We start from the raw sequence: 15,620 nt of genomic DNA on the forward strand, positions 1-15,620 counted from the left end.
AAAGACGGCTGTATTTTCTAACAGCCTCCAGCTGCTTCTCAGCAGAGAAGTCGAACCAAAATGGCTCCATTAAAGCTCACCGGCTTTTCCGCTTAGACAACTCCTGACCAATCACACAACACTTGGTGAAACTCAACTATTATCGGCCCGACCGTTTGTCCCTGAGCGGCACCTCGGCCAGCCGGCAAACTTTAAACTTTTCCTCCAATTAAGAGGAGATAAGCTTTCTTTTCTGTTCGTCATCACGTCTGTCTTAGTCGTGTGGCGGCCGAATATGAAGGAATGGAACGACATCTAAGCTACAGTTCCATCTACAAACCAATAACTAGAAAAGAAGTGGTCGTGCCCCACAGTTTGAGAATCACTGGGGTAAATGTGCTTTCATAAACAAAATCCTCATTTGTGGCACTCGTCCCATTTTATTAATCACCAAATAGAAACCGTACCTGCGCTGGTGAACCTAAGTGCTCCTAAACTGTTATTTCCAGGAGCGGAGGAAAAGTCCGAGCGGCTACCGCCGTTGGTGGCGAGCAGGACATTTGCCGCGTTCGAGCAGTAATCAGCGTTGCGCAGCTTTACGACTGTAAAGCAGCTTGTTGTTGGTGGAAATCAAGTCTGAATGCAACAGTAAGCGCTCCCTTGCCAAAGAAGGGGGGAGAGAAAAAACAAAAAGGGAACCCGTTTGAATGGTGTCCACGGCGTCTTCTCGCCTTCACGTCCGCTAGTCTAGTTTAAGTATTTTACACCATGTTCCTCAGAGGCATTTATATTCAAACCAGGTGGAGCACGTCTGGCGATTCTCCCTGCATTAATTATTCAGTCCCCATTGCAATAATTTGCTTCCCTCTGAGACACCAATTACTTTGCTCCTGACCAGCACACGAGTGGTTTCTCTTCAGACGCCGAGTGGATCCTCGCAAGTCGGATAGTTTATCTTTGCGTTCGGCGTCGTGTAGTAAATTGTGTTGTAACAGGAAGCCATATTGCCCTGTGGAAAATGCATAATGCATCTCCTAAGTGTATCGAAAACACTGTTGCTTAATAAAGCACCTGCTCTGCACTCCTGACTGAAAAGCTTCTTTCATTAGCTTCAATCTTTCATCACTTTGAGCGGAGTCCAGTGGCAAGCAGGAACATGATGAGATTCCACGAGCACTGAGCTTTTGTTTTAGTTGTTTGTTTCACACATTAAATGCAGCAAATCTTAGCTAGCTGTATGAAAACAGGAGTGAAAAATGAATTTTTGTCTGCACAGAAATACTCACTGTGTATTGCATGTTTTTTTTTTGGTAATTAAAAGCAGTAGTTCATATCTGTTGAAGGTGGGGTTCAGTGGAAAGGTTATGAACGGTGTTTGTCTTACCTGTTATGGATAGCTCTTTGATTGAGCTCAGTTCGGAGAAATGGAGTTTAATTCTGTCAGGACTGGCAAGCTAACAGCTAGTCGAAGCGGGGACGAGGCCAAAGTGGATTGCCGTCTTCTTAAAACAACCCTGGTGTCAGAACTTTCCCGGTTCATGCCAACTGTATTTTACAGTCTTTTATGCCCCTTTTACACGGGCTCTAAAGGTCCCGGCTCCACTCTACTCGGCTTGCTTTGCGAGCATTTCCACCGGCATGTTTTCGAGGTTGGCCCTGCTTCTTTGGTCCCTGCTTCGGAGTAGGGCCAGCCGGGCCGGCCCTGCTTTCGTGGGCGGCGCAAGCTTAGCTCCTGTTCACTCATTGGTCGTGGGTGTGACCAGATGCAAGCATAAAGAGCGAACGGTAGGACTATAAACAACAGCATTAGCTTACCCTGCAATGTTTATAATGACGTCTGTCCCCCAGCTGAAGGCGCTGTAAAGCCTGAAATCTCCAGTGGATAACAGCTGTGCTACTCCGCTCAACAATTGCGGCAGAGCGAGGCTTCTGTTGTAGAGCCGGTGGAAAAGTGGCATTACATAGCTGCCAATAGCTGCCAATGTCACATTGCACATCTATTTATTCAGAATTTGATGTCTATTTGCAAGCGCAAAAAGTGGCACCTGCACCTAGCTGTAGCACCTACTGTTCCTGCTAGAATAATAAATAGTTTTTGGATGAATTGCTCAAAAATTTCTCCAATTTCAGGTCGATCTAAGAGCTACCTACAACAAGTAACATATTAATTGCTCACACACCGACCGCACTTTAGAAGGTTTGTACTATCCCCGTAAGGTCTCATTTTGCCAAACCGTTTTTTTTTTCTTAGCCTCTAAAATCTGAGAGGCCAGTGAACATGGAGAACCTCCCCGTCAACAACGAGAACGGCCAGTCTTATGGCTACACGCTGTATGAGACCACCGTCACCAGCGGCGGGTCCCTCAACTCCAAGAACAACATCCGAGACAGAGCGCTGGTGAGGACCCGCAACATTTCCACATTTAGTTTGTCAGAACGCTTGTGTTAAAAGTGGAATTATCAGAAATCGTGGCCTTACTGGACAATTCCTATACTTCTGTTTTGTCTTATTTTAAACATTTACAAGCAGAAATCAAGAACATAAATGCTTAAAATGAGTTTTGATGTGGGGATTTCAGGCCTACTAAAGGACTTCTTTGCATCTTTTTTTTTTTTTTCCATAGGTTTTTGTTGACAAACAATTTGTTGGCGTTTTGGACTACAAGGTGCAAGAACTCGCTATACCCGAAGGGAAGGTACTGAGCGTTTGTGTCCTCCTGTACGTGTTTCAGAGACGCTAGTTAGTAACATTTAACAAACCACAGTATCTGAAAGCTTCAGGGGATGCTACTGGATGTTTTTAACAGAGGGGTCCAGGAGTGAAGACGGCACCAACTCTTCAAGAGTTTATTTTTTTTAAAATTAAGTTTAAAAAAAAAAATGGAAGGACTGATTGATTACTTAAATCCGACATGCTAAAAGATACTTTCTCTTCTTGTCATTGTAATAGTTTGCTGTTTTTCTTCCTGTAATTCAGCTCACCTTGTTTGTATTATTTCGTGTTGAAGGGAAGACGAACGCTGGGTTTACTGGTGGAGAACTCCGGGAGGGTGAATTATGGGAAAACTCTGGACGAGCAGCGCAAAGGTACAGATAAGTTCACCAAGCGACGACTTTTGACAGTGGGAGTCTCGGCAGAAGATCTGCGTTGGTTTGAAGAATCGAAGAAAACTGAAAACATTCTTTGACTCGCCTTCCAGGTATTGTTGGGGACATTGAGTTCAACGCGCACCCCCTGCGAGACTTCGTTATTCATAGCCTGGATATGAAGCCGGGCTTTGTAAACAGGTTTGTGTCTTTAATTATCCTCTCCGTGTTTGTGTCATTGTCATTACGCCTGCCTGTCGCTGATTTTAAACCAGCAGATTATGCCCCTGCTTGATACAATTACAGTTGGGGACATGATGGCAGAGTTTGGAAAACACAACGCACCTTGGTAAATCCAGTTCCTCGTGTCAAATGTCTGAAATTATACGCAGGTAAAAACCTGCTCTGTGGTGTACAAGATGGTTAAAGGCCTGTCACTGTTTTTAGTTTTTTTTTTTTTTACCAAAAGCAGTGACAGAAACCTTTTGTACTTGCAGAAATAAGAGAAAACAGGCGAAATTCGAAGCAAAATGGTTACAATCAAATGGAAAATGTAAGACAGGCTACGTGAAAATCGTAGGGACTTGTTTTGATTTTGTTTATAACGGCGTCTAGGCAAGATTTCAAACATGAGCTGTGATAAGTCAGTATCTGAGTGTGTCCTTGAGGCGATTTCACAAATACACGGTTTAATAATTCGGGACGAGAAAAGAAAAGAAACTGGGCTTGACCAAAACCTTGCCCCCTCATCTGAGCACGAATGCCATATTAATTTGGGGCTTTAAATGATTTATTTGGACTATATTTTTTTTTTTTTTTTTTCCAGGGCTGAATGATTATACAACTTCAATGATTTTTTTTTTTTTATAAACAAGTATTAGCTACATGAGTTTCAATTTATTGTGGATTTTCTTTTATTCTCACAGGGTCAGAATTATAAGTACATGCTCAAGAATATTCTTTTAACTAAATCTTTTAATAGGCGGTGCTGAAGGTTCTGGGAGGTCTTCTAACTTGACAAGGCTGGTAAACGTTTCATTAGTGTCATGATTGATTACAGCAGGTGGGTTTCCTTTGTCAGCATTAAAAAAAATGGTTGACCGATATTTAGAAAATACAATACAATTGGGAAATCTAAGGAACTGGATCTAAGAGAAAAGTGGCTAGATTGTTCAGGAACAACCCAGGAAGTGCCAAGGCTCAAGCCTGGTTGGAAACTGCTGGAACACCAGTGTCACAGTCCACAGTGGAGCCAGTTTTCCATCGCCACGGACCGAGAGGGTGCCGATCAAGAAAAAAATCTCTCCTCCTTCAAATACGACTGAAATTCACAGCCAAACGACGAGCCAAACGCCTTCAGGAGAAAAGTGGTATAATCAGATGAGACCTATTTGACCAGAATGACCAGAAGTATGTCCAGAGGAATCAAGATGAGGCATTTCAGACTTAAGAACACTGAACTAACAGTCAAAAGCATGGTGGTGGTAGCATCATGCTGTGATATTGGTGCAGTGCACAAAGTGGGTGGAATAATGAAGGAGGCGGACCTCCGAGTTCTTCAACTTTACTTCAGATCATCAACCAGACGCCTCAAATCTGGTTTCTGAGTGGATGAAACGGGCCTGTCCAAAGCCCTGACCTCAGCCTTTCCTTAAATCCTGAGTCCATGTCAGGAAACCAACCAGTTTAAAATAAAATCTACTAAATCTGCCAAGAGGAGCGGTCGACCATCCAGGCAGAATTGTACCAGAAGCAACAAAAACTGTGGCTGAGGTGCAACTCGCTAAGGAACATTTAACAAAGTTTCAGTGGCTCTGTATCTACGATATTGGCCTTGTGTGAGTTTAAAAAAACCCCACAATAAATTCAAATTTGTTCGTCCACTTCTTGTTGTTAACCCTCCTGAAGCCCTCAGAAGAGAGAGAGACAGAGAGAGGTAGAGAAGCCCTTGTAACTTTGGGACAATTTGACTCATTGAAGTTTTACGTTGTATAATCATTCCACCCTGTAAAGAAATAGTTCAAATATACCAGGAGCCCAAAATGACTGACATTCATGCTCACAAGGAGTAGATGTAAACATCATGCCGCAACTGTAAGTCAGATATGTTAACAACAAAGTGATACAGACCAAACTAATTGGATCTCTAACAGCAGCAGTTTTTTATGTAAAGCTGTCGTTGTGACTCTACCAGTTATTTTGAGAATGAAGCTGACGACGATCACAATTAAGTTTTCATTTGTGGGCCTAGTTGTAGGATTTTAACGCTGAATCAAACTGGGCTAAATGCTCAGAATAAATCTCCATGGTAACCTCCGTTATGAAACCAAACCAAGGATAGTTTGAGACCGAGCCGCCAGAAAAGCTTGAGCTTTGTGAAACGGACATATTTGCTCCCCACAGGTGTCATATCCGGTCATATTGGTATCTGTGGAGTCAGAGACCAGGGTAAATACCGGCTCAGAACCATTTTGCTGTTTGCGTTGAGCTCTCCTGAACACTTATTTTGTTGCTTTGTGGATTTCTTTATTTCATGCTTTTCACCCGAAGGTAGGAACCATAAATGTAGTCATAGAACATACATGTAGGTCTGTGTGATTTTAAATCAAATCAGGTTTGCTTTTTATTGATGCTAAAGATTGTTTTAGAATTAGTGTTTGATATTTTTTTTTTAGAGTTCGGCTTTTCCAAGTTATTTTGCAGGAATCAATGCACACCAAGCACCGACATGTTTACTCCTCATTAATGTTTCCATATTACAAGACAATCTTTGCACATTTAATAAACGTCAGGTTCACCAGAGTAAACATTTTACTGATATACTTTTAGAGTTAGTTGAATATATACTGTAGCTACACATGCAGTATTTCTTGAAGTTTTCTTGTTGTGTAGTACCCGACTTGTTTGTTTTTCCTCATCACTCTTCTTTTTTTTTTTTTTTTTTTTTTTTGAATTTTTATTAGAGCCGAAAGAAGGAAAGAAAATACATATATGTATATGAACACACATTCACATATACAGACACAATACCTCTCATTTTGGACACATAATGAACGATACATAGTGCAATGTTAACGAGGCATTGTAAAGAAATAAAAGTTCCGAAATTACAATCCAACAGTTACAGCTCCCCACCCAACCCTCCTCCAACCCTCCCATAAAAGGAAAAAAAATAAATAAATAAAAGAAAACAAAACAAACCAATCCCCCCCATCTCAGCTCAAAGTCAACCTGATAGAAGAGAAAATAGACAAATAAATATGTCATTAATCCGATATGACTACCCATATTTATAACCAAAACAATATTCAGCGACAGGCACCTTCAGTCGGGCAAAGCCCTCAAGTTGGAAAAATAAGAAAGAAAACATTGCCATTTTTGGTAGAACTTCTGTGTAGACCCTCGAAGGGTGTATTTGATTTTCTCAAGCTTAAGAAAAAACATCATGTCTTTAACCCAGAGGGATATTGAGGGACATTTTTCAGACTTCCAGTGTAACAGTAAAGTACGTCTAGCCAATAATGATGTAAAAGCAACAATTTCCAATTGAGCAGGGCTTAGCTCTGAGGCGGGGTTGAGGATACCGAATATGGCGACCAATGGACAAGGTTGCAAATTAACACTCAGGACAGAGGACATAATTGTGAAGTAATTGGACCAAAAATTATATAATTTGGGACAAAGAAAGAACATGTGGCCAAGATTGCATGGGGAGCCTTTGCATTTATCACATATATCCACCACATCCGGGTAAATCCGAGAAAGCCTAGATTTAGAAAAATGGATCCTATGTACAACCTTAAATTGGATCAAACTGAGACGAGCACAGGAAGAGGAAGATCGGATTCTATCAATTGCATCATCCCAATTATCTTGGGTCAGCTGGATTCCCAACTCCTTCTCCCATGCATTTATAATCTTGACGCTTGAATCCACTTTTAGCTTTAAAATAAAACTATAAATCTTAGAAATCGTGCCTTTCTGAAGCGGATTGTATGCAACAATCTTTTCCCAGGGCTGTTCAGGGGGCATAGAAGGAAAATTAGGAAAACATTTAGAGACAAAATTCCGAATTTGTAAGTATCGAAACAAATGTGTACCGGGTAAACTATATTTGGAAGATAAATCCGCAAAGCTATCAAATACTCCTGATGCATATAGGTTTCTTATTTGTTTTAAACCTCTGTCATGCCAAACTGAAAACGATGGGTCAGAAAGAGATGGAGGAAACAAATGGTTGTTAATCAAGGGGGATAAAGATGAGGCAGCAGCAAACTTAAAGTGCCTTCTAAATTGAAACCAGACTTTCAGCGTGTTAAGTACAACTTGATTATTAGTGTAAAGAGAGGGTTTAATAGGTAGCGAGGAAAAAATTAGACCAGATAGTGAAGACCCAGTACACGACGATAGCTCCAATTTACACCAAGGAGAGCTGGACAATTTTAACCAATAATTGATTTTGTGTATGTGAGCAGCCCAATAATATGATTGAAAATCAGGCAATGCAAGCCCGCCACTGAGTTTGCATCTTTGCAATAATGTTTTACGAACTCGAGGAGATTTCCCTTTCCCAATAAAGCCATTAATCAACCTATCCAAGGAATCAAAAAAGATTTTAGGCATAAAAAGAGGAATAGACTGAAATAAAAAGAGAAATTTGGGTAAGACATTCATCTTGACTATATTAATTCTACCCAAAAGGGAGAGGGGAAGATTACCCCAACTCTGGAAATCTGATGCTGTTTTTGTTATAAGAGGCGAAAAGTTAGCAGAAGCAAGGCCAGATAAAGAACGTGTCACATTTATACCAAGATATTTAAATCCTGTGGGACTGAGTTTGAAAGGGACGTCAGATTGTTGAAGACCACCAGGAGTAGTTTTTATAGGGAAGCATTCACTCTTTTCCAAATTCAATTTGTAGCCTGAGAAGGAGCTAAAATTATTTAAGATACGCAAGATAGTGGGAACGGAGGTAGTGGGATTGGATACATATAGCAACAGATCATCTGCGTACAAGGACAATTTATATTCTGTTCCATTTCGAAAAATTCCTCTAAAAGAGGGGGATGCACGCAATGCGATGGACAAAGGCTCAATCGCCATAATGAAGAGCAATGGCGATAACGGGCACCCTTGGCGTGTTCCACGCCCAAGAGAGAAATAATCTGAGTATATATCATTCGTGTGGACACTAGCCTTGGGAGATGCATAAAGGAGACGAATCCAAGAAACAAAAGTATCACCAAATCCAAACTTCTTCAAAACCGCGAACAAGTATTCCCACTCTACTCTGTCAAATGCTTTTTCAGCATCAAGGGAAATTACAATTTCGGGTTCATCCGAAGAATGCTTTGAATAGATAACATTGAAAAGAGTGCGTGTATTAAAGAATAATTGACGCCCCTTGATAAAGCCATTTTGCTCCTCAGATATAACCAAAGGAAGGGCCCTCTCCAGTCGAGAAGCTACCAACTTGGCTAGTACCTTTACATCTACATTCAACAGGGACAGTGGTCTGTAAGAACCACATGAAGTTGGGTCCTTGTCTTTTTTGTGAAGTAAAACTATAGTAGCCTGTGTTAATGTTGGAGGTAAAGTCTTACGTTCTAAAGATTCAATAAACATATCCAATAATAGTGGTGCCAATTTTTCTATAAACTTTTTATAAAATTCAATGGGAAACCCATCGGGGCCAGGGGCTTTATTTGACTGCAGGGCTTTTATTGAATTTATTACTTCCACAAGGCTGAGTGAAGAATCCATGCTCCTGGCAGTATCCATATCAATAGCAGGAGTTGATAAATTTTGAAGAAATTCCTTCATTTTATTATCATCTGTGGGAAATTCAGATGAATATAAAGAAGAATAAAATGATTTAAAAGTGTCATTAATTTCGATGGGGTCGTTTGTAATTACCTGTTGGGTATTTTGAATACTAGGTATTATACGAGAGTTAGCTTGACGCCGTAACTGGTGTGCCAGTAAACGGCCAGCTTTGTCACCGTATTCATAGTATGAACCTTTACTGCGTAAAAGTAAGCGTTCAGCTTCCTTGGTGGAAATTAAATCAATCTCTGATTGAACGCCCATACGCTCTTTAAATAATTCTGGTGAAGGATCTGTGGCACATCTTTGATCGAGTTTAGCAATGGCCGTTGCCAGTTCAGTAAGCCTTGAGTTATGCCTTTTATTAGACAGAGACGTGTATGAAATTATTTGTCCTCTGAGATAAGACTTAAGTGTTTCCCATAACAGCGAATGAGAAGTGGAGTCGTTCTTATTAAACAACAGAAACTCATCGATTGCATTAGAAATAAAGCCACAAAATTCTTCATCTGCCAGTAAAAGAGAATTAAACCGCCACAAAGGTCGGCTACGTTTGTAAGATGACAACTGAATGTCTAATACTAATGGAGCATGGTCAGATATTATTATACTCAAATAATCAGAGAAAACTACACACGAATTGAGAGTCTGGTCAATAAAAAAATAATCGATTCTGGAATAAGAGTGATGCACCTTAGAAAAGAAAGAAAATTTTTTCCTGGTTGGGTTTCGACATCTCCACGGGTCAATAAGACCACTCTGCCTCATAAAATCAGAGAATGCTTGGGCCATTAAAGATTTAGTTAAATTTCGGGGATTAGATCGGTCTAAGTTTGGATCAATTACACAGTTTAAGTCTCCCCCTAAAATTAACGAATGCGAATCCAAAAATGGGAGGCTGCTCAATAATCTATTTGCGAACTCAGCATCATCAAAGTTTGGAGCATATACATTTACCAGAAGAACCTTTTTCTGCATTAATGTACCAGCGACTATCACATATCTACCATATTTATCAGCTATGACGTCCGTGGGCGAGAATTGTACTGTTTTACTAATCAAAATGGCTACTCCTCTCGATTTGGAATTAAAATCCGAATGAAAAACCTGGTTCATCCAAGAGCAACGTAACCTATTATGATCCTTGATGCGAAGATGAGTCTCTTGTAGAAACACTACCGAAGGTTTTAACCGCTTGAGGTGGGAAAAGACTTTTGATCTTTTAACAGGGTGACCCATGCCCTTGATATTCCAGCTAATGAAACGAAGAGAAGTGTCTGGTCCTGCCGTACCGGGGTCTACAGCGGTATTAATCATTTAACAAAAAAAAAACAACCATAAAGAGCTGAGATGGTCTCCCCCGCTACCCATGCCCAAAAATAAACCCATAACAAAACAACACCCAAAGTCCCCATAAAAACAGAACAATGGAGACAGCAGTGCTACACACGGCAGTTATTCACAATCAAATGTGAACACGGAGATAAAGCAGAGCGAAAAAAGCCCGGAAGTGTATTTAACGAAAACCGGCTAATAGCCCCCACCAACCTCCAAATTGGAACATCAGTATGTGCATTATTATACTACTTTATGATTATTATTATTATAATTATATCACAACAAGGTTGGAAACCGCATAGTCCCCACTTAATGGAGAAAAATATTACAAAACAATATCAGTATAGATACACACGAGCATTATTAATTTCTAAACTAAACAGGATATAGCCAAAACTTTAATTACCCAGTGATGTATTAGAGCCTCAGGTCTAAAAAAAAAAATAAGAACTATATATACACCCAAACAATCTGTGACCAGGGCTCGTTAAGAGCGAGTCAGGTTCGCTCAGAAATCAGAGTCTGAACGTATTGCTTCGCGTCCTCGGATGCAGTAAACTCCTTTACAACTCCATTGTAAGTAATGCGCAGCTTCGCTGGGTGGAAAAGTCCGTACCTGATGCCTTCGATGCCACGAAGTAGCCGCTTCACCTCATTGAAGGCTGCACGAGCCCGGGCAACCTTAGCAGTGTGATCCGGATAGATCGATATAGTCGCGGCTCCGACTTTAATCCGTTGGCGCTCCCTGGCACGACGTAAAATGTCCAGACAGTCACTATAGTAATGAAGCCTGCACACAATTACTCGAGGTCGTTCGTCTGGTTTGGGTTTGGGTTGAAGAGAGCGATGAGACCGGTCCACCAGCGGTTCCTTTTCCAGCCCGAGCGCTTCCTTCAGCAACGCAGCCACAGCGGTGGGAGAGCAGGAGCCAGCGGCCTCCTCCACGCCGATGATCCTGATATTGTTGCGGCGCGATCTTGACTCTAAGTCCTCACACTTGTCTTCCAACATGGTGACCTTAGCCGTAAGCCGCTCCAGTGTAGTTTTCATACCGGTAATGTCATCAGTGCACCCCGTGAGCGCCTCCTCCACATCCCCCACCGTAGCCGCTAGCTTAACCAGTTTAGCATCAGTAGCGGCATGGTCACTTGCTAGCTGCGCTTTCACAGCCTGTACCTCAGCTTTAATGGATGATAACGCATCTCCAAGAACCTCTTGAAGTTCCTTCTTAATAATGCCAGCGATATCTTCTTTCAAAGATGCCAGTAGTTCAAGCTTGAGGGTGTCGGCTACCGGGTTCATCTGAGTCGGAGCGGTCACAGCACATGGGTCTGGCGACGAAGAAGCCGAGGCCTGCGAGCATGACTTTAGCTGCGTCTGAATAGTACGAGATTTTCCCCTTCCCGACATTGTTGGTGCAAAAAAAAGATATATTCGTGGGACAAAAGTGCAAAACAATCGACAGAGACTTGGTTTACAAAGAAAAGCACGGTTGAATAACCTTTTTAAACGAAATTGGCAGGAGCTACCACAAACCACGTCCTACTCCATAGACCGCTCCGCAGCGCCCCCCTCCTCATCACTCTTCTTAAAACATCGTGGCCCGCAGCTCCTTCTGATTGAAGGCTACAAACTCGTACCGAGGAAGAAATTTTAGTCTCGTATCACGGCAACATTTTGAGTGTACTCGGAGGCGAGGTATAACCCGCAGTGTTTGGGAATATGAACATTTCCTCTGCCGTCTACGTCCAAACATTAACTTGACATTTACTGTAAGCAAATGAATTTTGTATGAAGGACATAATACACCGCTGCCTGACAAATAGGCCACCAAAAGTTCAAGATTGATTTTTTTTTTTAAAGTGCAAGAGAATCTATCTAAACTAATATATATGTTTTTTTGTGTTTTTGTTACAGACTTGGGACTTTAGGCCACTGGTTGCCTATGCGCCAGCGGCCCTCCTTTCCAGCTTTTTTCCAGGGCAAACTTCATGTGAACAGCTCTCCTAAAGACACATTCATCAAACTCCCTGTGAGTCGGAGCCAGAAACTGTCGAGAAGCCTATTTAACTCCTCCCTGTCAGACCGAAAAAAATAAACCAGTCCAACCGTACCACAGTTACAGATAATTAGAGGCTTTATCGGATAAAAAGTCAATGAAACAGTTGGAAATAGTTAATAAACTATCTGTCTTTATCCTGTAGGTATAATGAGTACAATACCTTTAACAGAGAGAAATGACTACAACGTGCTTCTAAATCTTCTTTTTTTATATAAATCTAATATAAGTAGTGGTGGTAAAGTCAAAATGGTAATTACATTTGGTCTTTCCCAGCTGCATCGAGTTATTTTCTAATTTATTGAGTCGTTTCTCTTTAAATTTACTGGAATCATTCACATAAAAATACAGTGGCAACCTTTTAGGAAGGTCAGAGTATATTTTACCAGCTTCTCTACAGAAAAAGAACATGCTCTGTTTTTTTTTTATTCTTTTATAAACACCTTCATAATAATCCAATTATTGATTGAAACCAGCGCCTGTTGAAAAGTCCTTTCCGTGAATGAACAAACGAAAGAAAGACAGCACATGAGAAGAGACGGTCAGTGTGGTTATCTTTTACCTGGTTGTGTTCGCAGGGCTGGGGCAAAGGTGTTGTGTTTATAAACGGCAAGAACTTGGGGCGCTACTGGTCCGTTGGCCCTCAGCAAACCCTCTACGTCCCGGGTCCCTGGCTTCACCGAGGAGACAACCAGGTGCTGTGTCTGAAACGTAACGCTCACACGCGCTTCCAGTAAAAGTTTCATGTCTTTCAATCCTCAGATGAGCAGCAACGTACGACATATTACGACATTTTTTTTTTTAACCAAAAGCCAGACAACAGGAAGATGATGCCTTTTCATCTTGGCGTCATGCTAGCAAACGCCTGAGCGATCCAGACCGGCAAAACCGTCCGAATGTCATCTCAGATTGGTTGCTTTTGATTGGCAGCGCCCGGCTGCCACTTACCTTCCTTATTCTTATTAAAAACCAGAGGTCTGGACTCTGTGTTTCGCTCACCGCTTCTGCATTGGGGCTTGAATCTTGTTAATCGAATAATAGCGAATGTCATTTGTTGCATTAAAGCGAGTGTAAAAGTGACCAGTAGTTAGTATCTTATCAGACAGAACACCAGTTTAAAAAAGCGACTAGACTATCGCCTTAATATTGATCTAAAAATGAAATGATTTTTTTTTTTTTATGAAAGTATCTTTAGTACGTTTTAGTATTAATGATCTGAAGACACACAGCTCTGACTGACTTAGTGTTAAGCTGCAGAAAACAGTCTTTTCCTATTTCACAGGTAGTCTTAAAAGCAACTTATTTCTAGTGCTTGCTTCTTATCTAAAGCTGGTGCTCGTTAGTTTCTCAGAAACACCATTTCCCTGTTTAACAGAGCATAGTAGGGTCTTTTGAAGTAGTTTGTTTTGTGTAGCAAACTGGCCAAGTTACAACATATTAAATAATAATGAATCTTTTTTTTTTTTTGATAATTAAAGTTTTAATCCTTCTGTAGTGCTGTAGCTTTGCCCTGACATTTCCAGATTGTTATTGTTATGCAGAGTTCATACTTTACGTTTCTCCAGGTATTTTTATTTTAACCCCCGCTCACCTTTAACAGACCTGACAAAACAGAGTCAAACCTTCGAGCGTTTCCCACGCAGAGCAATCTGTGTCGCTCATCGCTCGGACCTTTCAGCGGCTTCTCGGCGTTCTGCCCTTTTTTTCCCTCTTCTGTTCTGGGAGCGCGCGTATCGACGTTACTGACCTTGACTGAGCTGCTGTTTGTGCTCCGTCGCAGATCGTGGTGTTCGAAGAGCAGGAAACGGACGGTAAAATCCAGTTCACCATCAACCCCGACTACGGCATGGCCGCTGAGGTCCAGTGAGGACAGCGGGGGGGGACGCGGTAGGAAGCCACAGGGCGATGTTCACACAGGATTTGGGTATCCTGCCTCGAAAGTGTCGCAATAGTTTCTCCTAACTTTGTTAAAGGCATTTTGTACTGTAAAAAATTTCATACCAGCATCTTTTACCTACACCTTTCAACTGGAGAGCAAACTGTGAATGAGTTTTATTTGGATTATATTATTTAATATGCTCTTTTTCTCAATAGGACCCTGTGTATAGTTTACATGAAGGCTGGCTGTTGTAAGGAGAATGTGTGAATAAAGTCTGCTTTGACCTGTGAGTCAGTAACCAATGCTATAAAAGCTTGTGAACTCTTTGTTTTTCTTCAACACTGCTTGCCTTCACCTCTGAAGAGAAATAAAGGTTGCAAAAAAGCTTTGAAGAACTTTATATATAAACCTTTGAGTCGGCCATTTGTTTTCTTCAAAGTATATAAAAAAAGGGTACGGGCATGTTTTTAAAAAAAAGGGTGCATTTTAATTGAATTGCGCTCTCAATATGACAAAAGCCTTGTTTGCAAAATGTTAAGTTCTAAATTATGCATTTACACATAATTTATAACCTTAAACAAAGTTGGTACTAAAAGGACCGACAAGTAGCGGGTAACACAAGTATCTCACAGTTAAAAAAACATTCTTCAACCCGGTGTGAAGTCTTAGGGGTCAGGAAGGATTCACTTTTGGTTATTGGGCTTTTCAAGACCTAAATTACACTCTGACAAAAACAGTTAAGCACCTAGATGGAGTGGGGGGAAAAAATGAAACTGCGTGTGTTGAAAGGTCATGTGAATGTATTCCAGTGATTACATTTTCAGATCTAATGGATGACAGAGTTGGCAGAACAAGGACACTGCTGCTCTTATGTCAGGGCAGCGTGGCCCCGCCTCTCCTGCAGCAGGTTGGCCCAGCAGTTGTCACTGGGCACACCTGCGTTGGGTCAGAGGTTACATCCGAGCTCATCGATATGGCTGATTGGGCGACAGATTAGGGTCCTGGCTGTGCTACCGGAGGACCTCAACGTGATGCAGGCAGTCCATGGACGTGTGTACCTGGGTGCTGTCTCAGGAGGGGTAAGACGTGTGATGTCACTGAAAGTTGTGCCAACAGGGACCCCTGAATCGCTACTGGAGGAGAACTGAAGTCAAACCTTGTGGCTCCCAACACCATGACACCAGGAGAAACACCAGAGTTCCCTTTCAGTCGATTCACTCGGTACAACATATGTACTATGGGATATCACGCTCCCGCGTGTCCTGGCTGAAGACACCTTTAATCACGCCTTTAGGCAAATGACGTAATGACGTGATGACGACAAGTGACAGGCCCCGCCTGCACTATGTAACCGTCCGTCATCACAGTCATTCCTCAGTTCTTACGCTCTTCACCTCGCTAAGAACACCTCTCCGAGTCAGGCTAGCTAGCTGCTGCTAGTTAGTTCTGTGT

At 41.6% G+C, this 15,620-nt stretch overlaps 1 protein-coding gene across 1 annotated transcript in view; it reads left to right on the forward strand.

Annotated features, from left to right (window-relative positions):
* The window catches only part of LOC108238176 (beta-galactosidase-1-like protein 2), a 32,209-nt gene extending 17,654 nt beyond the window's left edge, over window positions 1-14,555 (forward strand). The window contains exons 13-19 of the mRNA XM_017420086.3: window positions 2,231-2,377; window positions 2,604-2,675; window positions 2,988-3,066; window positions 3,180-3,267; window positions 12,148-12,262; window positions 12,868-12,984; window positions 14,070-14,555. Coding sequence (XP_017275575.1) covers window positions 2,231-2,377; window positions 2,604-2,675; window positions 2,988-3,066; window positions 3,180-3,267; window positions 12,148-12,262; window positions 12,868-12,984; window positions 14,070-14,156 — 705 coding nt within the window. The 3' untranslated portion in view covers window positions 14,157-14,555. The remainder of the gene's footprint in view (window positions 1-2,230; window positions 2,378-2,603; window positions 2,676-2,987; window positions 3,067-3,179; window positions 3,268-12,147; window positions 12,263-12,867; window positions 12,985-14,069) is intronic.
* Window positions 14,556-15,620: the final 1,065 nt, after the last annotated feature.

This window comes from Kryptolebias marmoratus, linkage group LG2, assembly GCF_001649575.2.
Source record: "Kryptolebias marmoratus isolate JLee-2015 linkage group LG2, ASM164957v2, whole genome shotgun sequence".
Classification (NCBI taxonomy): domain Eukaryota; kingdom Metazoa; phylum Chordata; class Actinopteri; order Cyprinodontiformes; family Rivulidae; genus Kryptolebias; species Kryptolebias marmoratus.